The 27,445-nt window shown below is 46.3% G+C and overlaps 1 protein-coding gene across 4 annotated transcripts in view; it reads right to left on the bottom strand.

Annotated features, from left to right (window-relative positions):
* ULK2 (unc-51 like autophagy activating kinase 2) overlaps positions 1-27,131 on the bottom strand; it is a 73,621-nt gene extending 46,490 nt beyond the window's left edge. The window contains exons 1-3 of one of the 4 annotated variants that reach the window (XM_035138909.2): positions 25,616-27,131; positions 22,173-22,265; positions 18,500-18,541 (exon numbers count right to left, since the gene is read on the bottom strand). In XM_035138909.2, coding sequence (XP_034994800.2) covers positions 18,500-18,541; positions 22,173-22,265; positions 25,616-25,705 — 225 coding nt within the window. In that variant the 5' untranslated portion in view covers positions 25,706-27,131. The other 3 variants (XM_035138911.2, XM_035138910.2, XM_060268347.1) reach the window with 3 other exon arrangements.
* Positions 27,132-27,445: the final 314 nt, after the last annotated feature.

The following is a 27,445-nucleotide window of genomic DNA, read 5'->3' as shown; positions in this document are numbered from 1 at the left end:
TGTTGCTCTCACATTTTTATGACTATGATATGAGGCGTCTCTTTTAAAGGTGGTGTATAATGCAAGAGTATGAGTGTTTGTGTGTGGAAACAGAGTGAGAGATGGAGAGCTATCCAGAAAGAGAGAGGTTCCATCGTGGAGTAGAAGCTGCCATATGTGGGCAGGAGACACAACATGGAGGCAGCGGGACCCTGCCCATGTTTTCCTGATGCTTAATTCACATACTAAGTGGCACAAGGTGAGAGCTGCCCCACTAATCTGCAAACCCAAGGCAGCTTTATTTTTATTTTTTACAGGCTAACAGCCTGGTACTTTACACATGAACAGAAAAAAATACCATAAAATTTGCCAACCGCTTATGCATGACAGCTTATCTTGTTGTTAATGAAGGAAACGTTAGCCCCTCTCTCTAGGAATCAATCAATTTCCTTTGTGTTTTTTCTAGGAATGCTTTTTCTCTCTCTTACCACTAGCATAAAGGATAATTATTTGAAATACTTCCAGAGAGCCTGACTGTGATGAGCAAAGTGAAGCTGAGAGACTGGAATGAACCATACAAAAAACACAATTCTGTTTTCAGATGTTAGGCCTGGAGCTTTGGAAACCTGGGAGTTCAGAACCAGAAGACATAGTCACCTTTCAGGTCTTTTTGAGGAAGGCTGCTTGCTTCCTCCAGCGAAGGAAGCCACAACAGATCCCACCCCTTAGAAAGCTCAAGGTTAGCAAAGGCACCTTCTGTTGAGGCTGCCAAGGCCTGGAATAAACTCAGGAGTTGCAAGTTGCACTGCCCAAACATTCAATTCAAGCTCCCCACATGCTCTGGGAAGCTGGCTGCTGAAGCAAGCTCTGGGCACAGAACACACTTGTGGCCCAGGAGAAATCTGATACAGCAACAGAGCTGAGATACCTCCCTACTGGCTTGACCTCTCCTGACTCATCTGGAATCCAGACTGTGGGAGTGGACTGCTCCAAGGACAAAAAACCCAACTGTAAATTTGGCTCACAACCTCCTGGGGACCAGCATCAACCTTTCTCTCGGTCCCAAACAAACAGCAAAAACCACATTTGGCAGCTGGGACCCACATAGGGCTGCAAACAAGAGCTTCTGTGGACACCCAGCATGTACAGCAGTGGATTCAAATCCAGGGCTCAGATCCTGTCACAGTCATGAACTGGCAGAGTGACGTTCGCAGGGCTGGCACTACTTCTGTCAAACTCAAGCTTCTCATTAGAAAGGAAAGAGCAGCAGCCACAACTTCAGCAGCCCCAGGGAAATTGCTAAGCTAGCTCTCAGCCTAGTTCAGGGGTTGCCAATCTGCTTCTCGGTCCCTGGTGCCCCTGACATCTCTTGAGTCCACCCACCCACTGCTCCCTTGCTCATGAACTAGTGAGGTTGGCTGCTTTTTTGTTCCTTGAAAATTACATAGACACTCTTTCCCAATTCCTCTTTCACCTCTATGTGCTTTTAGAGACTCAGACTCATTCTACTGGATCTGACTTTTACCAAAATTCCTTGGAAAAGCAAAGTGTTGCTTACACACACACACACACACACACACAATCTTTCTCTCTCTTTTTTTTGGAGGGGTGGAGTGGGGAAGACGAAGAGGAAGAGGAAGGAGCTTATCTGGGGAAGCGGAGGGCCCAAAGAGGGCACTCACTCAAAAATCCAAATGCGCCCATGGACCTAAATAATAAAGATTGGTGACCCCAGCCCACTCTGGCAGCACCACTACCTGATCCTTTCATCAAGATGCCAAGGATTGAACTTGGGTTCTTATGCAAGGTTTCCCAACAACTACCCCGGGACCACTCCACAGTAGCTGGGATTGTCATTTTTTATTCAACGTTCTGCCTCCATCAGGGCAGGAATCTCGCTTATTTTGCTGCTATAGCTCTTTTAGTCGGAAGGGGGGATAAGAATGGCCCATACACAGTATAAGTAAGTACATATACAATATACACACATTTGTAGGCGCAGTAGACATATTATTATTAACTGAAAATAAGCCATTTATTCTCAAGAATAGAAATAAAAGCACAAAGGCCCTGATAACTGTGCATAATCTAAATTAGGCATCCCCAAACTTCGGCCCTCCAGATGTTTTGGACTACAATTCCCATGTTCCCCAACCATTGGTCCTGTTAGCTAGGGATCATGGGAGTTGTAGGCCAAAACATCTGGAGGGCCGCAGTTTGGGGGTGCCTGATCTAAATGACAAGGCTTTAAAATAAAGAGGAGAAACAGCTTACATAAGTGATCTGGATAATTCTAGTTACAGCTGAGCCTGTAAGTGAATGCAAAACCCTGGAGTCTATTTCTAATGCGCTCCCTGGCTCCTTTATTAAAGGCAGATGCATTTCTGCAGATGCCTCAAAGCAGGCAGCACACACCCAATGGTGTAGTGAAGTTGGCCACTGCTACAATACCACCTCTGTCAGTCTAACATGGTGGGCATCCTATGCCCCACTGACAGCAACATCAGGTACGTAACATTGGGTGTGGGGAAGCAACATCCACTCATCAAGGGGCACCTGGAATTGACAGTTGTCCACCAATCGCAATTGTGTCCACCAACACTTGGTGCTAACAGTGCATGGAACACACCAACCAATATGCAGCAATGACTGCAATGGCGTCACTTAACCCATTCCATACTCTCTACCCCAGGCTTGTCAACCGGGTAAGGTAGTCCATGTACGAGAAGGAAAACTCTGATCCTAAACCTCCTCTGCCTTGTGGGATATCTTTGGGAGAAGGCAAGGCTAAGCAGGTAAACCCTAGACAAATCAGGGGTGGAGTCCCTAAGATGCCATGTACGCCTTCTTCTGGAAACTCTGGCAGCCAAGCAGGTATCCAACATATTGCTCTACTTTCCTTTGGACCACATCAGCGAGGCCAAGAGGCAGGTCTTGTCATCTGGGCAGTCCAGGACTTCGATACACACTGCCTAGGCTTGCGGTGCTGCTAAGGCAGAGATTTGACTTCACCACCAAAGGCGCACTCAATTGTCTCCTCAGACAGACATACAGAACCCCCCCCCACACACAATGAACATGCATGTACAGAGTCCATGTCTTCCCCTCCACCCCAACCCAGCTAAAGCTACAGCCCAGCAGTTAGGAGGTCAGCAAGCCAGGCCTAACACTATGAACACCAGCCCCATCTCCCACCCTGGGCAGTCCAAACACAGCCAGATCAACTTAGGGAAATAAATTAGGAAAAGGAGTAGCAGCTCTTCAAACCAAACTATGTGGTAATGCCACAGCCCAGCAGTTAGGAGGGTCATGCGGACAGCGACAAAGTTGCCACTGCCACCAGAAGTGGTACTGGTTCTTCTACACAGAGTGAGCTTATAACACTGCATGTGACATTTCTGTATTGCAGTGGGGGGGGGGGGAAGGCAGCAGCAAGCACTGTGGGGAGTGAACCATTTGGCTAAGGAAGACTATAGTTGGGAGACTATGGTTGCAGACTCACTTGAGCGCTCACCTGTGGGATGTGGAAATGCAGCAGCTTTGGCAAAGAAGAGGGCTACTGCGTTCTTGTCCTTCTTGTCGGATTCACAGGGGCTTCTGATAAGCCGTTGCAAAAACAGGATGTTGGACTAGATGGGCCCTTGGCCTGATCCAGCAGCCGGGCCCTTCCTGTGTTCTTAAAAGTCTACTTTTCTGGCAGCCTGGCTGACCCAGCAACATTCTTTGTTTACTAGCAACTTTTCACCGGCAAGACACTATATTTCAAGGAACTGCGCATTGCAGGGGGGTGGAGTAGATAAACAGTGGGTTCCCTTTCCAACCCTACAATTCTATCAAAGCCCCAAACCCATCAAATCTATGAACCTGGACGTTATAATTATGGCAACAAGCGTGCTAAAAAGAGAGGACAGATTTCAGACGGTGCTAAAAAAGCTTAGAGGGGCCCAACAAAAAAAAAGGGGGGGATACTGCTGGAACAGCAAGAGGGTTGAGAAGAGGTAAAGCAATGTAATGGGACTGCTATGGTCTCCCAAGGGCCTAGACCAGGCCTGACCACACTCTCCCCTTCCTTCTGATGGCTAGGAAGAATTCCCAGCTCAAATGGAAAACACAGGCTTCACAGAAAGTGGTCCCAGCTGTGACCCCTGGCACAGACTGCAAGGAGACAGGGCTGGGAAAAGACATCCCTGAGACTGTGCCAGGATTTAGCCAAGCAGGGCGAGTGGCACTTGGGACTAATAATAGCCACATGTATAGAATGGTCTTACTCAAACTACATCCCAGGATGCCTTGCATCTTACCCAGGTGCCATTCTTTTTCCTGTCCCGCAGTTCATTTGGGTCAACTGCCAGTATCAGTTGGTTATTTTCCTGGCAAATTTTGGGATTGCAGCTCTGTGCCTCCTCAATACAGCCAGTCTGATTCACTTATGCCACCAGCGGTTACCACAGAGGGTGTCTCCCCCCCTCAAATGCACACACTTTTGCTGTTACTCCAGGGTGCTGTGACTGTGTGAACAATGGCAAGCTACCACTCCTCTCCATGGGAAGACAGCCAAGGGAAGTATCAGATCAGGGGAGAGGAGCCTGTCTGCTGGCTATCACAGCTGAACCAGTCAAAGCTTTCACTGAATAGCACTGGTGGTAGAGGCCCGAAGGCACCAGAGAGGGAGCCAAATTTTCTCTGTCCTCGCATGGCCTCCAAGGAGCAACAGATTCCCTGTCGCCGCACGCCCATCCTCGGGTAGTGCCGCACCCAGTTTACATTATTCTGTTTTCCTGGAAAGAAAAGAGGAGCCATGCAAGAACTGGCTGGACAGAAGAGGGGCTGGGCAAGTCCTTCAAACAACCTCTCTGAAGCGATGGAAGAGTGTTGTTCCAGGATTCAAGCTGTTTACTTCGCAAGACTTCCTGCGAAGAAAGGGAAATTTCTAGGAAAGCAGATATCCTCGGGGATTGGAAGGCTGGCTCATACGAATATGGATAGAGGCGGAAATCAGTAGATGATTGAATGAAAGGATTCCTCCTAGTTACTCTGCTTGCTTGCTTGGAGTAGATGCATCCTGTCCAAACTGCCCTTGGCCCAAACATCTTCCCAGCAGTAAACTTATGGGACTTTTATCAGGAGACCAATCCATTAAATCTGAGAGGAAGATGCATTCACTCATACCAGTAACTAATATTTAGGACAAGGGGTTCACTTTTCTTTTTAACAGCACACTCTCTTAGCCTCTTTTCTTCTTTCTGACTAAACTCATTCACAGCTGCCTTGGAAACAGTTTTCAGGAGAGTTGTTCAGTATTACCCAGATCAGAATGTTGAATTGCACGCAGCTTCACCAAAACACAATGGGCAAGGCTGCAGGTGTGCTTTGCCAGTACAGGAAGATGCTCCCTTCTGTGTCAGGACTGCATGGATTGGCAACAAACAAGGTGGAATTCCCAGCCCTATCTGGACGTGCTGGATCTTCTGCATGCACAGCATGTGCTCCTCCACCGAACAATGGTTCTTCCCTGCAACAGAGAAGTTGCAGTATTCTCTTCGCGTAAAAGCCATGTGCCTGGGTTCTCACCAGGACTGAACACAAGCAAGGCCCATAATTGGTTCTCAAATGATATGCTTCAGCAAAAACAGTGTCTGGGCATGCCCAGACGCCAGAAATCACTTCTGTGCATGTCCAGGTGCAGAAGCGATTTCCAATGCCTGCTCTACATATCTCCATCCTTATTTCAGACATTGTAATACTGTATGTTTGGCTGGTGATATATCACAATGTCGAAAACCAGGTATTGCCCAGCTCTAGTCATCGATAGCCTTATCCTCTATGGATTTGTTCAATCCTCTTAAAGTCATCCAAAGTGGTGGCCCTGCTGTGGAAGCAAGTTCCACATAGTCTAACTATGCTCTGCATGAAGTAGTACTTTCTTTTATCTGTCCTGAATTGTCCAGCACTGAACTTCACTGGATGCCCAATTGTTCTAGTATGAGAGAGGGAGCAAAAACATTTCTCTAGCCACTTTCTCCATGCTATGCATAATTTGAAAAAAGGTTATAGCCCCAAACATCTGGAGGGCACCAGGTAGAAGGCGGCTTGCCCCACATGGCAAACCTAGGGTACGTCTTGCAAAACAAAAAGTGTGTTGTTACAATGAGGAAAAATGATGCACACAGTTGTTGAATTTAACTACAGGGGTGATCTAAACAAAAGGACCGTCCCAGTATACATAAGCTGAGCTGACAGTATTGGTTCCTTCCCTCTTTCTGTTCCTCACGGGTGGCATTTCTATGAACTCCTAAGGGTGCAGCGCCTTCTTTGTTTACCATTATTTATACAGCACTGTTCACACACACAAAAAACCCCTCCACATCCAACAGGATGCTCCGCCTTGACAAAAAAAAGGCATAAACCACACTGTACTCAAAAGGAGAAACATCTCAGGCACTTCTGGTCCACTTCACCAGGGATAAAAAGCGATCCACATCGTCAGTTTTTCCTACCAAGCTGGCTGCCAGCCACAGACAGTTTCAAGACTCCTAACTGCCCGCCAAAAAACGACTGCGGCTGTGGCTGCTCCAGCTGACGTGCCAAGATGATTGACATGCAGTACCAAGGCATAAATTCATGCCAGTTATGGGAACGCTCCCTCAAAACATGTGTTGCCATGGCATATCCCTGCACAGAATATGGGCTCACAGGGGGACAGCGGAGGCTGCACATTCAACTGGGATTGAATGCGATCGCAGCTCAGCGGGTAGAACACATGGCATTGCATGTAGAAGCTGCCAGTCAGCCTCCAGTTAGAAAGAGCGCGAGGGATCAAGCAATGGGGAAGAATCCCTCTCTGCTAGAAAAACACACATATACACAGAGCTGCTGACAGTCAGAGTAGACAGTACTGGGGATGGATGAATAGTCTAACCTAGCATATGGCAATTCCCAATGTGAGGAGACAGAATTATAGTGATGGATGGGATCCCAAGGGTCATCTAGTCCAATCCCCTGCAAAACATAGACAATGAGCCAGTCAAATAATGAATACTTCCATGGGATTTGCCTTGAGACAGTCTTTAAACCTCTTTTGTTGACCACCAGCATTACACTTTCCATTGTAAAGTTTGGAATAAAGTAGTTGCTTTGGAAGACGATCATCAGGCATCCGCACAACATGACCAGTCCAACAAAGTTGATGTTGAAGAATCATTGCTTCAACACTGATCTTTGCTTCTTCCAGTACACTGATATTAGTTCGCCTGACTACCCAAGTGGTGTGTAAAAATTTTCAGAGACACCATTGATGGAATCTTTCGAGGAGTTGGAGATGGCGTTTATAAGTGGTCCATGCTTCACAAGCATTAAAAAAATGTAGTATAAACACTGACAACTGGGAAACACTGGCCTGCGAGCACTCCAGTTGGAGAACAGCCTTTACCAAAGGTGTCATGGGCTTTGAAGAAACTCGATCTCAGGACGCAAGGGAGAAACGTGCTAAGTGGAAGGCATGCGTGGCAAATCCACACTGTGATCAACTCCCGCCTGGAAATCAATGTCCCCACTGTGGAAGGACGTGTGGAAACAGAATTGGCCTCCACAGCCACTTACAGACCCACTGTTAAAACCGTGTTTATGGAATACATTCTTACTCGGCTACGAGTGATCACCGAAGAAGATGATTTCCATGGGATATCTGCCGAGCCTGCAGACATCTACAGGTGGCAAAGCTTACCGCCTAAGACTACCTATGTACTTAAGGACAGATGGAGCTGTTTATCGAGTGGCAAAGATAAGGGACTGCAGGTTTCCGGTCTATGTCTAAATCTTGGGGCCTTCCAATATTACAGTATATAGACAGCTTCCCTAGAATCTACCCTGTACATTACAAGGGGATGTGAGGTGAATTTAGGGCACACATCGTTCATTATGCTGGGTGAGGAGATTTAAGTTGGCCTGGTTGGTTGGTTGGTTGTCTTAAAGTAAATGAGTACAAGTTTTAGGACACGCCTCATAATCCACTGTAAACAAGGGCTGTTTTACTAGGTTTGGGAAATCTGAGTACACTAACGATTTAAACAAGAAATCAGAAAAAGACTGCAACTAGGAAAGATTTCATTCCTCCCACCCAATATTTATATTTAGACACATTTTGCCCAAGGGAGAATATTCTTGAGATATTTGTTAAAATTATAAACCTGCCTGAGGAGTATACACTGGTTGTATCTTCATTCTGCAGACCCCTTCCTGCTAATGATTCCAAGGGAGCCTGGCTCAGAGCTTGAGCACACACTCTGCAGGAAGAAGATCTGAGCACCTCTCTATTTACAAAGATGTTTGAGGTGGGCAAAGGCATTCGCTTGAGTCTCTCTTTGAAGAATCAGACAGTGCTGGGGTTGGATGGACTCGCTCAGGTCTCCCACAGAAAAAGCCTTGCCTTCTGTCCCACCACCACCACTGGCCATACTATGGCTATATGGAATGCAGGACGGGGCATTCCTGGTTGTGGCACTCAGTTTATGGAACTCCCTATCCCAGTGGGTTCAATAAGGTCTGATCCCTGTTGGGTGATCATATGCCAAGAAGGGTTTATTGTTTCATGAAGAGGTTATCTGTGAGTCTGGTGAGGCTAAGAAAGTCTCCTATTATCTTTATCTTGCCAAGTTGCCACTTATATTAGCAACTCAGGCACAACATTCCTTACTTGTCTCCTTCACTCCCTGCCAAACAGATCCCCCTGCCCCTTCCTGGACCAAAGATGTACACTGCTTGTAGGGCAGAGATGTATTCAAAATTCAAAATTTGCTCTTGAAATTAAGAAAATACAAGTCGTGCTCCAAAAAAACTTAGTACAGTGGGTATATAATCATAGAACTGTAGAGTTGTAAGGGACCTCAAGAGTCATCTAGACCAGTGTTTCTCAACCAGTGTGCCTCCAGATGTTTTGGGACTACAACTCCCATCATTCCTGACCACTGGTCTTGCTAGCTAGGGATGATGGGAGTTGTAGTCCCAAAACATCTGGAGGCACACTGGTCGAGAAACACTGATCTAGACCAACCAATCCTGCCCACAGCCAACCCTGGGTGGGCTCAAACCCCCAACCTTCTGGCTCACTGCACCACTGGGGAGAAGTTTGTCCCGTCATTTTTTAACAGCTGCATAGCTTACAATGCGTGAAGGGGTGTGATTTAAATGGGGGAGGGGAGTATTGCTTTTCGGTTTCTTTCTCTCTCTACATATATATATTTACTGTATTTATATTGTGACCACCTATGGCTATAGCAATTATGCTTTATTCAACTGATATATAGCCTTAATAATAATAATAATAATTCCACCACCTTTCCATCCCCCAGTCTGCCTTGGGTTTTCTTCAGTTGCTTGCACTCCTGAGACAGGGACAGGCGCTCCTTGCAAAATGCAATTAACTGCAGCCTCCAGCTGCTCAAGATGCAGAGAGTGACCACATGAAAATCAACAGCAATTATCAGCCCTGCTTTTGTGCAATGCTCTCCAACTGTCAAGCGATGCACAGACATTAATGGCTCACCAATTCACCGGGGTGCATTTCCAGATGAATGAACACTGTTTGCATTTTCTCCTCCACCCCCCACCAGTGCTGGCTTGAGCCAGGCTAAGGGATGAATCAACCCCTCTTGAGTTTGGTTGAAAGCGAAATATCAGGTTTCTAGGTGTCTGTGGGCTCAGACAGCTCAGCTAATACAAATCAAGGCCCGTGAAACAAAAAATTGCAAGGGAAGTATACAAGCTCATTTAATGAGAATGTGATCAACCTGGAGCAGGCTTTCTTTTTTGTTCCAAGCATTTAAAACTTCTGGGAGTTTAGGGAGGGGACTATGTTTATTACTATCAATCAGTGAGGACACCAGTCAGCAGCTTAATATGCTAGGGCACCAAACTGAGCAGCAGGTAAAATCTCTCAGCGCATCTTCCAACGCACTGTGCACAACAAACTTGTGTTTTTTACTGGTCGTGGATGGCTATGCTCTTGCCTCCAAGATCAGAGGCTGTATGCTACTGAATACCACTTACAGGAAGGGAGAGTGCTATTTCACTCAGGTCCCACGTGAGTGTTTCCCACTGGTGACATCTGGTTTGCCACTACAAGAACAGGATGCTAGACTAGATGCGGACAGCAGACTCTTATGTTCTTGTGGTTCACCTCTACACTTGACCTTCCAATTGCTTCTGATGTTCTCATCAAAAGAGCTTGGCAGCTGGATCAGACCAAAAGTACATCCAAGCCCAGCATTCTGCTGGCAAAGTAGCTAACTAGATGCCCCAATGGGAAGCCAGTAAGCAGGATCTGTCTCCACAAGTGGAATCCAGAAGGTAAGAACTGGGGAACATATGCTCATCAAACAAGTGACACTCTCTAAATTATTATTATTTTACAAAACAGGTATTATAGGAAAGGTTTATGTATTTATTTGTATTTAATTCATGAGTCGCCTAATTAAGCAAATATTTTCGAGGCAACAAGGCTGTGCATTTGTTCTTCTCTTCCCATCTTTCTAGAAAGAGGTAAAAAAAGAGCTGGGACTGGGGAAGAGACAGTCAGTGGACTAAGGGGCATGCTGCAGGCTTGTTCTGGCTTGGAGGTCATCAGTTGCTTGACAATTACAGTGTTCACAAATAACACTAAGCTAGGCTTGGTCTTATTGTGGTTTATCTGCTTTGTTCTCCTTCCTGGCACAAGCCAGGAAGCCTCAGCTTCCCATTGCATTCAGGCCAAAGACTGCTAATGGTTGCTCCCTAGCAACCCACAATCAGCAAGCCAACAACAAACAATGGCTTCAGGCTGGCTAGTGATTGTGGTTTGCTAAGGAGCAACAAGCCACAGGCTGAAGTTTAGAAATAATGGAAACCAGGGATTCTGGTTTTATCCTGCATGCACTAAGGAGTTTTTCCAGTAAGGACTTGATAAGTGGTACGGTCCATTCATTAAAATAAAAATGAAAATGAAAAAGACCCTCAACTGAATGGTTTCCTACAGGCAGATCGGCTGTATGATTCATTCTACAAAGCACTTTATATTTGAAGTTGCCCAAAACATGAATGCTGGCTGTTTGAATAGAATGGCGTGGGTGGGATCTATCCTATGGGAAGTCAATTGAAAAACAGCTTCAGCACTGAAGGGAAAGGGAGAATTAAGTGGGGAGGGGGAGAGAATTAAGTGCGGGGGGGGGGTGTTGGCCAACATTCAACTCCCCTCCTCCAGTTTTATCTGGTTATCAGTTTTTCCACCTGAAGCTTTTGCAAGAGGGACAGTCTTTCAAACACAAAGTTAACTGATCTGTCAAAAGAACACATTTATAGAACAGAAGCATGTTTTTGTTAGATTGCCTGAAGTTAATACAAATGAATGACATGTCCTCAAAAACGGAAGGCGATTGCTCTGTGGCATCCTGAAAGCTACATTATTCCAAACAACTGATTACATCAGCTCTGATGACAATACTTATTTTCTACATTGCACTCTTTGATTCTAGACCATGTAGGGGAAGTTAAGTCCAATGTTATAAGCTAGCCCAGGCATCTCCAAACTTCGGCCCTCCAGATGTTTTGGACTACAATTCCCATCTTCCCCGACCACTGGTCCTGTTAGCTAGGGATCATGGGAGTTGTAGGCCAAAACATCTGGAGGGCCGCAGTTTGGGGATGCCTGAGCTAGCCTGACCAGATGTACCTAGGTCAACTAGTATCAGCCACTCCTATTATATTTTAGAATAAACCAATCTGTTAATTGAGGGTTATATGGGGGCTCTTCCTGTATACAAAACTTCCTTAACAAGGCAACCAGGCAGGGGGCTATTTGCCTCTTCTGTGCGGAACACATCACTGTTTCATTGTCTGTAATTCTGTGTGGGACAGTGGAAGTTGATCACTCTAACAAGAACAGGCATTTTGTTGAAAAGGAATTATTTCCAGGCTATCATTGGGGACTTAGCAAAGGAGGACCTAGCAATTGCCTGTTTCCAGAATAAAAGGTGGGCAGATCTACCCCGTTTCTCCGAAAATAAGACGTAACCATAAAATAAGTCGCAGCAGGATTTTTAAGCATTCAAGGAATATAAGCCATACCCCAAAAATAAGACATAGTGATAGGCGCAGCAGCAATGTCGTCCACGGCAGGAGGAGGAAAATAATAAGACATCCCCTGAAAATAAGCCATAGTGTTTTTTTTTTTATTTTAGGAAAAATAAATATAAGACGGTGTCTTATTTTCGGAGAAACACGGTACAAGCAGCCACGTGGTATGGTTTACTCTACCAAACTGTGTGGTGAAGTGACCTGAATCAATGCAGTGTGGGCAGAGCCCTATGGTAATAAGAGGGGAGGAGCACCATGGGAATCTCCATCCACCACACCCAGGTTCACAATGAGAAACATGGGCGGAGCTACAGCAGAGGTTCTCCACTTAGCCCTGGCTTTCCCCCTGAAAGGCTGCTCAAAGGGGATGCAGGAAGCGCACGATCTGGGGGGGAATAATGACAAAGCTAATCAAAGCCCAGCTATGGAGTCATAATCATTCTTTGCAGGCTGTAAAAACTTCTTACTGCTGGTGACAAGCGCTGTTTCATTTAAGTCTGGCACCACAAAGCCTTGTTTTTGTTGACTGCAATGCTCTTCTCACACATAAATTTCACAGAGACCAATTTCCTCTGCCAAGCTGCAGCATCCTGCCAAGTATTACATTTCCTTACAAAACTGTGCATGAAATATATTAAAAAAGGTATGACATTCACATATCCTTTCCTCCAGCAAACTGGAGTTTTTCAAAATCAAGTCCAAGGCTAGAAGGAAAACACTACTTTCCCACTCACCTCCCTTGTCCAGCCCTGTCATTAAGACTCATGGGTACCATGAGCAAACTTTACTAAGCTAGCAGCTGTTCAGCTCAGCCCAGGAAAAAAGATGGTGCCTCCCAAACAACCTTTATGTAAGAAAAAGCAGAGTTGTTACAAGCGGAAGATGGAAACAGATCTTCGCTGTATTTTTCAAACTGAAGTGCAAAGAATTAGTCAGAAAGGGCAGAACTGGCCATGCAAGGAGGACAAGCGAGATCAGAAGGGACCACTTTTGTTAAACAGCAAATGCTTGATTGGATCAGCAGCTATCACACTCCTATGTCGAACCGACAGCTGGAGCACAGAATAGCGAGGAAATCTTAAAAAAAAATGACACCTGCTAAATTCCACCATGTGAGAAGCTGCTCCCAGAAATGCGAGGCTCCCTTCTGAAACAGCCTTCTTCAGCCATCTGCCAAAGGTTTGTGGCTCACCAGCCCCAGGGCTCTCACTGGCAACTGCTGTTAAAAGCATCTAGAAGGCACCAGGCTCTGGTAGGCTGCTGCACCAAGGCGTAATTGCCACAAGCAAGAGATGAGGAGGAACACTCTGAGCCATATATTACAGTAGTTGAGACGATGCTCATTCATAAGTGGGGGGATTCCTTGTTGGGACTCATGCTAGCTGAAGATTAGATGCTGAGAAGAATAGTTTCCTATCTAATTTTCTACATGCAGGGAGATGTATGTGTATGTGTACAGAATCACTGTGGTGCATGTGGGAGGAACCGCAGAACAAGAGCAGAGCACCTGTTTGGCACACAGAAGATAACAGGTTCAATCCCTTGAATGTCCACTTTGAAGGGCCTCCAAGCAGGAGGCTGCTAGGAAAGACCCTTCTCTACCCAAGACCTTGCAGAGCTGCAGCCAGTCAGAGAAGACAATACCTGGCTACGGTAGTCTGATCCTAGCTCCTAGGGCAGCAGAACCTCTTTCCTGACAAAATGTAAATTTGAACAGGCAAAGAGACGAATGCCAGCTGTCATAATTCAATGCACCCTAAACCAAGACACTGAAGCATTTCACTTACGTGCTACATATTACACTCTTGTTTTCTGCTTTGGCTTTAAGCTGATGCAGCTGCTAAAGAAACCTTAAACGAAATAGGATACTGTACGTGTGTATGAGAGAGTGAGAGAAGGCAGATAGTTGGGGAGGCAAGTGAAACCAAGCTAAAAAATATATATGCAAGTTTGCTACTGCCACCTATTACATGTGGACTGGCTTTTCCATGGCTGACTGGCCACCTCGTGAAAGGGTAAGTCTGTTTCCATTAGCAATGCTCCTCACCCCACCCCAAGCAGAGCCGTTATGAGTTGTTCAGTTGTCCGCCTTGTGTGACATTTCATTTTCAGGAAACAATTCCCGGCATGCTGGGAAGTATGACGTGTCTCCACAGTGCCAGGGGTTTCTTCCAGCCAACAGTTCATGACCAGGAAAGGTGGTGATACAGTCAACCTTGCAATGTTCCAGAAAAACACACCTGTTCATCCGGAACATGAGATTTCAAAAATAAATAATCAAAATTTAAACTACGAGATCTGAAAACATGATCAAGCTAAGTTGGGTTGCCACTTGGGTTTATGACCCTTTAGGAACTTGTCAGGCATGGAATAGAACCTGTAAAGGCTGGGATGTGGGGCAGGCTTGCAGACGCTGAGGCCAGCATTCTTTGCAGCAAGAGTAGGCACTTATTAAGCAGCTTGTGGGATAAAGCAAGCCTGGAGTTGAGCTTTATTAACCAATTAAAAAGAACCTTTTAAATCATTATTTATACCCAACCTTTAAGGATAGATTTTCAGGCAGCTTACAACCAATGTCAAAATATGCAGTAATAATAATGAAAAAAATCGCAACAGGGGAATATCGAAATATAACTACTGACGGGATCCTCCCCACAGGGCAATTGGTGTAAGATCACATCTACCCCATACATTTAAAGCACATGGCTTCTCTCAAAGAATCCTGGGAAGTTTTGTTAAGGGTGCTGGGAATTATAGCTCTGTGAAAGGTAAACTACAGTTCCCAGGATTCTCTGGGGGAAGCCATGTGCTTTAAATGTATGGGATAGATGTGACCCTAGCTGATCCTGTAGTGGTTTTTTTGGAGGAGGGGAGAGAAAATGGGATAGTCCAGCTTGAGTGTCTTTTTCTGCTGCCATGCAGCTTCAGTCAATCTCTTTACATTTGGTTTCAGGAGCAGGTGCTAACCCCATACACAACAGGCAATATAAGCAGCCCAGAGTTATCTTCTCCTGCTTATATTCATGGAAAAATAAAAATTAAGGCAGCCTTCATTCGCCTGGTGCTATTCAGATGTTTTGGACTACAACTGCTGGCAGCCCCAGCCAGCATGCTCATGCTCCCATCAGCCCCAGCATGATATGGCCATGCCAGCTGAGGCTGATGGGAAAAGCACACCAGCAAATGGCAAAGTCCTATGTGAAGTAAAGATGCTGAGGCAGAGCTGGGTGACCAGCCCAGCTAGAAGCTTCATTCCGCTTCCTTTTGTGAAGCTGAAAAGGCTTAGCAAACCAGGTACACCTCAGTTTTACACAAAGGCCACAGCTGGCATGTTGCAGGAGAGGGGAGCCCTAGAACATGTTGCTGTTTCCAGGACAAGCTCCCTCCACCTGCCTCTTGAACAGGAACATCATTTCTGCATTTCTGTACCAACAAGACAGTGCCCAGGAAGCACACAAGGAACCAGAAGCTATCAACCTCTGAGTAAACACTTATCGTCTTAACCAGGGGTTCCCAACAAAATTTTCTCGAGGACCCCTCATCGAGCCGCTATTGTGACAAGGACCCCCATTAATTCCTAATCCTAAAATTAAAAGTGAGAGCCAAATTAAGAGTCTTTTTAATACGTTTTTTTATAGTTACAACAGAGTACTCAATCAGTATACAGTTAGTTTTAATTTTCAGTTCTTAATGAGATGAGTTAAATCTGTCCTTTGAGTCCATTATTTCTTAAATATTAGGTTCCAAACTTGAAACTTTCACTCTGAAATCTGACTGCATGTCGAGCCGATTCCTATACTTGTTTTTCATGAAACACATGGAAGAAAATGCTTGCTCACACCGATATGTGGTTGCAAATGGAAGGAAAATATATGTCACTTCTGATATAAAATACATTTAGAAATGCATTTTCTGAAGGAAAATATGACAAAAATATGTACTGTGTTTACTCGAATCTAATGCTCACCATTTCAGCCAAATTACATTGCGAAAATTAAGGTTAGTGTTAGATTTGATCGCACATTTACATTCACCACAAATACTTTTTTGGGTTTCAAGGTTCTGAAAATTGAGGTGCACATTAGATTTGATGGTGTGTTAGACTCGAGTAAATACGGTAATTAATGCCATAGTTTCTTTTAAAGTACAGATAAGGAAAACAGATCACTTTTTGCCTAATGATCATTATAGCATCTTATACACAACTTTTTTGTGCCGAAGCCACGCACAAATCGGCGCCAAGCACGTGGGCAGATTTAAAATGGCGGCCCCCACGTTTTCCCGGCAACCAAGCAATTAGACCCTAGCTTGTAGATAAAACACAGGGCCACCGGCAGATAGAACAAGGGACACACAAACCCCCACACCGTTCTCAGCTGATGGAAGGGGGAGAGGCAGATGCTCGCAACCACGGCAAAACTCACGTGGAAGCCAGGGAGATCCCCGGCGGAGCGCGGTATACTGGGGAATGGTCCTGGCCAACCACTCTTCTGTTTCCAGGCTCAGCTGGCCCCCAGCGTGGACTGGGATCGAGAGGCAGTAGTACGTTGGGGAGAGGCAGCCGCCTCGATCCTGCAACCTATGCGGGCTCCCAAAGCCCCGGTCCTGCAGACGATGGCAACGCTGCAGACGCCCCAGGAACCCTGATAGACTCCTTCTGTAGGGTCCTTCGGGCTACCGCTGCAGCCCGAACTCCCTGCCGGAAGAAGTGGGGCGCGCGCGATGTAGAGGCGAAACACGGCAAGGCGCCCGGCAGCTTGAGACTGCTCCCGGGAGCACCGACCTGTAGGGAAAGAAAGCAGGCAAGCCAAGTAACGAACTGGGGCGAGTGCAATCTGCTGCGCTGCAGCAACCTCGAGCCCTAAACCGCCTCCTTCGCCGATGCCTTGGCCCGCACGCGCACACCCTCCGCCTCCCAGCTAGTTTAAAAGAGGGGAAGCCCCGCTTCCCGGCTGACCCGATTGGTCAGCCTGGTTATGACGGAGGCGGGAACTCCCCCCTCGCGAGGGGGCTGAGATCTCAGCCCCCATCGCGAGAGTTCAGTCGGCCAAGCGAGAGTTCAGTCGGGCTGATTTGGCGGCGCTGGCACGTTGGTTGACTTTAGGAGCTCCGCGCCAGCGTGCCCGCCGCCATGGGGAGGTGATCTTGCGGACCCCTCTGGCATAGCTCGCGGACCCCTGGGGGTCCGCGGACCACTTGTTGGGAACCACAGGTCTTAACAATAGTTGCATCTGACCATCACAAGCCTCAGGAGGCAGCACACATTTCCTCTTAAGGGAACATGAGGCAGACACACATGCAGTGTCCAGGGTACTTTGCACTAATGACCTTTTCACTCTGACAAGCAGACACAGAGACTCTGGGCATGCAAGCCATACAGGAGGGAAGAAATGAGCTAAGACACTATTTAATAGCCATGTTCATTCACTCCAGCTGCCCCTTAGGAAGGGCAGGAGACCCTAGTGAAATCCATGCCTCTAAGAGTGCACTGAAAAAAGGATGCAACCAAAATTAAATCATCTATCCTACCCATCCATCAGAAGCCTTATTTATAAACAAAAAGGAGAGCTGCTGGCACAATGAGCTCAACACCTAGTCCAGACACCAGCGAGAACAAAGTGAAGCTCTTCCTGCTCCCTAGTGACCCCCATCGGAAACAGCCCACTCCTGTTCCCAGAATGCTGCAGCCCGTGGGATCAGACGCACTTTAGAAGGTGCTCATCTCTAAGATAGTCTTCCCGCGCAGAACCAAATAATGCTGGGATTTTTCCTGTAACTGGCAGGACATTTTCTTCCACATCAGTCAGGTTTCTTGTCCAAATGAAGTCGATGCTGTAATGCAGGGGAAGGGAACCTTTTTCATCCTGAGGGCCGCATTCGCACACAAGGGAACCTTCATGGGGCCGCAAGCAAGTTGTGGGCAGGGCCAGAGGCAGAAGTGGACAGATGTGACTGTTACTTACATACTGTAGCCTGCATTTCAGCCCCATAAAGTCCAGAGCCTTCTAAAGAGACATTTTCACAACTCAAGGACACATTACAGGAAAAGGCAATCAAGGAGAGTCAAGGACAGGGCCACTGAGGAGTGGGGTCTGAAGAGAGTCTCGAAAATCAGAGAAAGGGGACTGAGACTCCTCACCTTTGCCATAATAAGCCTATCAGTCTTTAGGTAAAGGTACCCCTGGATGACTCTGGGGTTGTGGCGCTCATCTCGCTCTATAGGCTGAGGGAGCCAGTGTTTGTCCACAGACAGCTTCTAGGTTATTCAGTCATTAGAAGGTACCAAAAAGACCCCCTGTTGTGTTGTGTTTCCTTCAGGAAGCCAAACACAGCAACTCCTTGGGAAGCTGTTACATGCACAATTATTATCATAAAAAAATACAGCCAGGTCCAACAGGCTGGAGAACAAACTCACCTGGACATCATAGAGAGCTACAATGTTCTCGTGCTGAAGTTCCTAGAAAAAAGAAGAGAGGCACTTGAAGAGATCATCCCAGTTCAGTTAGGGCAGCATCACAAGTGATGTGAAGGTCAGTAATATAGCATCGTGATGTGGAAGAAATGTACAAGCAAACCCCTCCCTGTAAACTATAAAAGATATGTGACCTCTCCTGCCAAGCTGTGACAGGGGGGGAAGAAATGTAACCTGCCTCCCTGTTAGCTTATGTTGTACATTTACATTTGTTGTGTATTGAATCTGTAACAGGGGAAAGACAAACAGACTGGCTGTGTTTGCTTCTCCTGGGAAGTCACAGTTAATGGTTTACTGTCCCATGTGCACTTTTGCTCCTCCTGCCTAGTGAGCGGATAGCATCTCTCCATTCTGGCGCCAAGGTTGGCTCTCATAATCACCACCTTTTTTTACCAGGCACTTTTTATCTACTGTTTTTTCAGCTGCTGTTGCCTCTCAGTGATTTCCTCCCCCCCTTTTTAAAGTGCTGTTTAGTTGGTTCTAAGATTAGGCAGCTGCAGTTATGGTTCAAGGTGAACGAGGTGGGATCATTTTAAATGTTTTCTTTTTATTCTAATTACTGATATGTGTCTACTTAACCTGCGATTTTGTTTTCCTGTTATGGTTAACACTAACCTCGGCAACTTGGCAGGGGAGGTTCTGCCTGCCACTGCTACCTCTGCAGTGGGGAAGGGCTGCAGCTCGGCTCTGGAGCACCTGCATTGCATGATGGGTCAGAGCACATGGGCTGGCTTGTAAACGATAGTCCCACCTATTCTGGAGTGCAATTGGGGGCCTAGTCCATAACTCAGCATCTCCAGGCAAGACTAGGAAAGACTTCCAGTCTGAGATCCTGGAGAGCTGCTTCCTATCACAATCAACAATCCTGAGCTATGTGGGCCAAGAGTCTGACTCAGCATAAGTCTAATTCCTATGTTCCTTCTAAAACCAGTTCTTAATTTTAAACCACAAGGACTGGAATCCTGCGGGTTTTTTCGGGGAAGTGCCAATAATCACCTAATTCACATGCAAAGAATCTCAGGGTCAACTGCCAACATCTCCAGGTAGGCTGGGAATGTTCCCCACCTGAAACCTTGGAGAGTCGCTGCTAGTTGTTGTAGAATAGTGCTTCCCATACTTGGGTCTCCAGCTGTTTTTGGGGTCGAGGGAAAATGATTCCTAACCATGTGGGGACATTTTGGAGGAAAACACTTCTCAAATTTATTGTAAAACAAGAAACACATTTATTATTTAAAATATTTGTGGTAGGAGAACCCTGCTGCACTTCATGAAAAAGGTGCTGTCCTCCATAGCCCAGGCACTGCTCATGTTTACCAAAGAAGGGGTAATGAAGCTGAGTTGCTTGACAACATGCTCAGAATAGCTGAAATGTTTGAATTCCTGGTAGTGTCAAAAAGAGGTATCAAGAGAGCACACAAGGTGACATATGTGGAATGATCTAATTAGCTAGGTCAGTCTTCCTCCAACACCAAACCCTCCAGATGTTTGGGACTACAACTCCAATTGGGGCTGACAGGAAGTGTAGTCTAAAACATCTGGAAGAGCATCGTGCTGGGGGAAGGATGAGTTTTTCACTGAAAAGATTTCCAAGAGGTCGCAGTATTGCTGAATGTGAACAGAAAAACCTGTGTGGGTGATAATAGACACAAGTGTGTTAAAAAACAGGAGAGTGCTAGGTACAAGAAAAAAAATCCTGCAGGTGCTGTCTGGCACCAGCAAAGACAACAGTGCCAAATTTCACTGCACTGGAAATTGTGTGACTTTGGGGAGGGGGTATCAAGTTAAGAGGGGAAGCAACAGCACAAGACCTTAAGGGTGGAGGGAGCATAACCTCTGCTGAGGGGCTACTGTTAACTGGTAGAGCACCTGCTCTGCAGACAGGAGATTCCAGTTTTAATCCTGAAATCACAAGTTAAAAGAGTTCAGGTGAAGGTGATGATGGGCAAGGCCCTGGACAGCAGACAATACAGAGCTAAATGGAACAACGGTCTGATCCGCTATTAAGCAACCTTCCATGTTCCAAGTTCTGATTTGGGAATCAAATAAAAGTACCCCAGTAAGTAAGAAGTTGGGGCCTCTGTGCTGCTGAATAACCTCTCTCTCTAACATCTCTATTTCGCAATCCCCATGAGACAGATCACACATTGTTCCTTTTGAATCAGTTACCCTAAAAAGGGCCAGGTCAGCCAAATGGCAGAAGCAAGTGTGAAAATTACACACCCCTCCAGAAGCTGCCACCCACAGCATTCCAAGTCCACTGTGGGAGGAGCTTTAGAAAAATCAGTACAATTAAAACAATGCCCCCTGGTAGAGAAACTCTAAGTCTTCTGCCCCAAGTAAACTTGAATTCTGCACCAAGAAACCCTGAATTCTCTTAAATAATAACAACAACAACAAGGGTAGTTTGTATATATTTGCTTATTTGGCATAATTATACTTATGTTTGTCATGGGATATGGCAGAATAATAAAGCATTAGAGCCTGCATCCTCAGATAACATTTGGGCTTCTGAGATTTCAGCATCAAGTACCATTCACCCAGACAAACTTCTGAGTGTATCCTTGCAAACTATGAAAGACTAGGAACTAGCAGATATTAATAAAACAAACAATTATTAGGAAGCTGATGTCATTGCCTGTGTACTAAAAAAGCAACACCTATCTCTACAAATTTTCATTCTTTTTAGTAATTCATAAACACAGATGCTGAAATTTGTGCTTTTACTGTAAAGGGACCCCTGACCATTAGGTCCAGTCATGACCAGCTCTAGGGTTGCGGTGGTCATCTCGCTCTATTGGCCGAGGGAGCCGGCGTACAGCTTCCAGGTCATGTGGCCAGCATGACAAAGCCGCTTCTGGCGAACCAGAGCAGGACACTGAAACACCGTTTACCTTCCCGCCAAAGCGGTACCTATTTATCTACTTGCACTTTGATGTGCTTTCGAACTGCTAGGTTGGCAGGAGCTGGGACCGAGCAACGGGAGCTCACCCCGTTGCAGGGATTCGAACTGCCGACCTTACGATCGGCAAGCCCCGCATCTTTCTTACACAGAAAGAAAAATCAAAGAGCTGAGGCATGGCAATATTCAAGCACTTCACACCAGTCACCACCATTCAGCCCAGACACTGAGATCCAGCACCGAGAGCCTTCTGGCGGTTCCCTCATTGCGAGAAGTGAGGTTACAGGGAACCAGACAGAGGGCCTTCTCGGTAGTGGCACCCGTCCTGTGGAGCGCCCTCCCAGCAGATGTCAAGGCAATAAGTAACTATTTTACTTTTAGAAGACAACTGAAGGCGGCCCTGTTTAGGGAAGGTTTTAATGTTTAATGCTGTACTGTTTTAATATTCGGTTGGAAGCCGCCCAGAGTGGCTGGGGAAACCCAGCCAGATGGGCGGGGTAGAAATAATAAATTATTATTATTATTAGTGGATTTGTCAATTTCTACAGACGGAGAATCCCAATGCATTATTTGAAAACCCTCCAAATCTCGGCCTTTGCAGGAAGACATAAAATGCTGGAACTATGACTATCTAGATATGTGGATTAAGTTTCTCACCTGTCCTCTGAGGAAACCTTGCAGGAAGGCTGAAGTTTGGAAGAGTATCACAAACCATACCTTTAAAATTTTTATTTCTTTCCCGAGGAGGAGCTGAGATTTCGACAAGTTCTTCTTGTTGATGCTTTTGATGGCCACTTCCCAGTCAGTTTTCTGAAAAGAACAAAAAAAAGTGTTTTAAATCCAAACAAGTATCCTGATTTTTTTGTGTTAAGCAGCCCAATGACCCTAAGATGTGCTTCTTTAAAAAAAAAAATTCTCTAGACCAGTCATCCTCAACCTGATGCCCTCCAGAGGTTTCGGATTACTAACTCCCATCAGCCCTAGCCTGTCAATGGCTATGTTGGGGTTTCCTGTCTTTAAGAGTGGTCAACATAAGTAGTTTAAAGAGAATGATGGGGCAATAGGAAGTTGGCACCTTGGCCCTTGCCAATGAGCTCTTATTTACTCCAAGTAGCAGGCCAGCAACTGGAGGCTCCAGGGACAAATCCAGTCCCCTTTGGAACACCAACTTGAACCCCCAGTTGCCATCTCAGAGACATGGCAAAGGTGGCTGGAAACTGCTTGGGATGAGGAGGACACCTGGGGTCCTGGTCCTGCCTACTTCCCAACCCCCACCCCGAGATTTGGGGCATCAATATTTTCCAGTCATAGGAACATAAAAGCCTGCTGGACCAAGCCAGTGGCCCGTCCAGCATCTTGTTCTCACAGTGACTAAACAGACACATATGTGAAGTCCACAAGCAGGAATTAACAACAGCACTCACCCCTTTGTTTCACAGCAACTGCTATTCACAAGCATTCTGCCTCCAAGAGTGGAAGTAGTGGGCAATGAGAACTTCCCCTTGACAGTAGTTCCTACCATACTCTGGATTAAAACAGGGCCTGTGGGTGCCTATAATTCCACTAATTCAATGATTCCCATTCCCTTTTGTCAGTTTCCACCTCCAATGGTTGCATTTGCATTTAACTGCTGTGCCCTATCTTGCTTGCTGTTGTTTTCCAACAAACCACAAGCCCTCTCAGAGACAAGCAAACAAGCAGTGGTTTGTTTCTCCAAACCTTGGGGTTTTTTTTCAGCTGCTCTTGCATTGTGCCTCTGTAAGCTTGACAAGCATCTGGGGTGGCCTAATAAACCCTGGTTAAGCAAGACTGTTGAATGTGGACATAATGCCAAGCCATAGTTGAAACATGCCAGGGTGGTTTCACCAGTCTGAAGAAACCACCTCTAGGCTAGACACAGCTTAGAGTCATGTGCAAAAGCAGTCACTACATAAGCAAATTGAATATTCTGAATCACAAATGACTATAAATTTCAAGGCTCTTCATATACTTTAGTACAGAGAAGTGGAAATCTGTTTCCAATGGACTAAAGATATTGAAAAGATTGAGGGTAATCCCAAATGTAAACTGATCATCTCACAACACAAGTGCCTGACTCAATTTTCAAATCTCCCCACCCCCTTATAAACTTTGCATTTCAGTTATGCAACAGCTTTTTGTTGTGTTTCAGTCAGTCAATGCTGTCATCTTTTGAGTCACAAACTGTTCTGGGAGGTGCCAAATAGGAAAAACAGACCACTTAAGAAGGCAAGAAAGATAATGCATGCTCTGTGGGGAGGTGTCAAGTTTGAGTAAAGTTAATTTAAAAGTACAGTACCCTCAAATTATTGACAACTGCCTAGAAGACATTTTTGCCCTGGAAAATGGTTGCTTTGTTGTTGTTTTTATCTACATAATGCTTTGCAAAACATAAGTGAACTCCTGACCTAAGGAGCTTACCACCATCTCCTTTTCAATGGGAGAAATTTGACAAAAGGTGGGGAAGGATGGGCAACAAGGAACCCTCTTGCTCTCATTTGTTAGTGTTTTTTTCTTGAATTATGCAGCCACCTATTAATAAATGTGGGACATGGGTGGCACTGTGGGTTAAATGACAGGGCCTAGGGCTTGCCAATCAGAAGGTCGGCGGTTCGAATTCACATTGCTCGGTCCCAGCTCCCGCCAACCTAGCAGTTCAAAAGCACGTCAAAGTGCAAGTAGATAAATAGGTACCGCTACAACGGGAAGGTAAACGGAGTTTCCGTTAGCTGCTTTGGTTCCCCAGAAGCAGCTTTGTCATGCTGGCCACGTGACCTGGAAGCTGTACGCCGGCTCCCTTGGCCAATAATGTGAGATGAGCGCCGCAACCCCAGAGTTGGTCACGACAGTCAGGGGTCCCTTTACCTTTAATATTAATAAAAATTCCTAATTAAGACAATACTGAACATACACTGTATCTGAATTAAATCAACAAAAACAAAAGTTATAGAAGAAACAAATTTTTTCCAGAAGAGACACCAAAAAAAGTCCAGATTTAGAACACAACTGAAAAGCTTGGGTGAATTATAATGCCTCCACATGGCTCTGAAAAATCACAGAGAAGGTAGCAGATGAACCCCTCTGGACAGACACTACAGTATATTCCATAGTTGAGATGCCCCTGCTGAAAATGTCCCTCTTTTTGTTAGGACAAGGTAGGTAATCCATGTGCTCTTTTTACAGAACTGAAGCAAGGGAAACATCAACTTGCCAAAGGTCCAAAGCTAGATAAGCTTGTAGCAAAGGGGGGGGGAATTATAAGCTTTAGGTCAAGTTACTGGGGTTACGTAAAGGGGTTATTGAGGTCCTGAGGTCACAACTAGACATGGCACAGTGCGAGCAGAATTAAATAAAGTAAAGAGAATAAAGTAAAGGGGGGGGCTGATGGCCAGCAAAGCTTCCCATTATAAAGGGCAGCGAGGCTGTGAGTGGTGACATTTAAGAAATCTTTACCAATCTGAAGAGAGACAGTTTCCCATTAGCTCTGCAGTTACTGAATGGGGGGAGGGGGGAGGGAGTAAGACTGGTCTCTGCTGCCCCTGCACTCTGAGAGATTTACAAGTATGAGAAAAGGGGGGCGGGCAGAGAAAGGAAAGAGGCATTCCACCCTGAATTTTTAAACAGTTTACCTTGCTGAAACCTTTCTATGCAATTGCAACTAAACAAGCGAGAAACGAGAAGGAACCCATAATAACAGGCTGACATCACCACAACCACCATCTCTGCTCTGCTTTGAAATAAAAACAAACAGGCGGTGAACTTTAGAATAAAAAGGCGGAGGAGCCACATCCACATTCCACGCCCCCCACCCCCACCCCGAAAAAGCACTGCTTTAGAAAACACCTGACCTCAGCTGACTCTCCAGAACAGGCTAGCTGATGTCAACAAGGAGGATGGCCATAGGAGAAACAAAACAGATCAAAAGGTAGAGAAAAAGGGAGATGCTGAAGCAGAGCTGCTTGCGGACTGAGCCCTTGACTTATTCCAAATATCACCTCCTCCTCAAACAAGTCATGCAGACAAACAAAAACAGATACACAGAGAGAGAGGAAGGGAAGGAGATGGTTGTATAACCAGCCAAGAGATGGGATAAGAGGAAAAGGGAGGGGGGGGAGTCCGCCACCCTACCCTGCTTGATTTACCTTGCGGTGGCGACCTTTAAAGACCACAGCGAACGCTCCATGTCCTATGAGGTCCTTCTTGCTATATTCAAAGTCTCCCACCACCTCCATCCTCCTTCAAGGGGGCATGAAGCCCAACGGGCAGGGAGGATAGAGACCAGCTGGGGAGAAGGGGCCACCACAGCAAAGGCTTTTTAAAAATATTAAGCTCACATCAGCAACCCAGGCTGTGGAGGGGAGCAAGAAAAAGATGAGGCACCAAGCAGGTTGACTAGGGTGGGTCTGTCCGTCTCCCTTCCTCCTGTCCGCCCCCAAGGACGGGAGGCAGCTGTGGGCATGTTGCTTGGGGAGGCACAGGCCGGGGGTCCCCAGACGAAGGGGGTCGGGGGATACTGGCTGGCTGCTCCGGCGTCCCAAAGGCGATGAGCGTTTTCTGGCATGGGGAAAAGGAAGGAAAGGAGGACGGGGAGATCAATCCTCCTCCTCTGAAGGGGAGAAGAGGCAAGAGGGACCACAGAAGGGAAGAGTAAGCATTTAGGTTCCTTTGGGCCCTATATAAATTATTATTACTAATTACTAATGTAATAATAAAGGCCAGAGACGTGCAAGCACAGGTCGCTGGGTAAAGGTGGCACAGGTGAGTTTTAAGGCTTCAGAAACAAAAGGGGGTGTTAGCACCTTTAATGGTTTGTTTAAATATGAAGAGAAGAGGGCTTATCTAAGGTTTTTTTGGGGGGAGGGGAGAAATAAAGCCTAAAAAGGTGGAGGGAGAAACAAAATCAAAGACCCTTGAAAAGAAAGGGGACCACAATTTAAAAACATGCCCAAATGGGGTTCCACATAATAAAGGAATTTTAAAAGGGCAGTCACAATCTAAATGAGGGTGGGAAGAATGAATTGTATCCTGGGGTAAATTATATAGAATACAGAGACCCCCCTTAAAAATGGGTGAGCAATTAAGATACCTATTTCTTTCCCTAATTAAAAAAGGGGAAGGGGGAGAGGCCTATCCCTGAGTGGTGATCGGGAGAAAGGTGAATTCTGCTGCTGTTGGTTGTTTTGGTTTTATATATATATATATATAAACCTTTTAAGGGGGGATGGTGGAAAGCATACCAACCCTTTTTAATGGGGGGCGGCGGATAGAGATAAATACTGAAGGCCTGTAAACTGGGAATGGGGAATTGGGGGGAGAGGGCTTAGGCCCCCCCTCAGGGGTCCCTCATCACGGCCTTCTTACATTGTGCCCCCACACCTCGTTACCGGCCTGAAGGTCTTCCTAAACCTCTTTCCCACCCCCACAAAAATAAAAGTCAAGGCAATAGACCCTAAAACGGGTCGAAATAAAGGGGTCGGGCTCTTTCTAGTCCTGGGCCACAGATATTTCCGGGTGGGGGTGAAAGGGATAAAGGGACGGGGAAGAGAGAAATCCTGTCTTCTCCTCAGGCCGCTGCCCGCCGCCCCACTCGCGTCTTCCGCCGCCGATAGTCCTCCCTGCCCCGCCGGCGTCCGGCTACGACTGCCGAAGCCTCCGCGCGGTGCAGCCGCTCTTATAGGACGTATCGCGCAGGCGCAAGTCTTCTTGTCTCCCTCCGCCGGCATTGAGAAGCGGGCGGAGGGGAAATCAGAGGAAGAGGGAAAAGAGTCCCCCCGCGCGCTCCCGGGAGAGAAGGAACAGGCGGGCGGGGGGCGGGGATTGAAGGCGACGTGGTCCGTGAGGGAAAGTTGCGAAAGGGAGGGAAATAATGGCCTTGGGCGCCATTTTGTTTTTGGTCAAGATAAGCCCCCCCCCTCTATATATGGCACAAACAAAAACTAAATAAAAATAATTCACATACTCATGCTCACCAT

This window comes from Zootoca vivipara, chromosome 15 (genome assembly GCF_963506605.1).
Source record: "Zootoca vivipara chromosome 15, rZooViv1.1, whole genome shotgun sequence".
Classification (NCBI taxonomy): Eukaryota; Metazoa; Chordata; class Lepidosauria; order Squamata; family Lacertidae; genus Zootoca; species Zootoca vivipara.
Note: the sequence above shows the minus strand (reverse complement) of the source record. Positions and strands in the feature narration are given on the sequence as shown.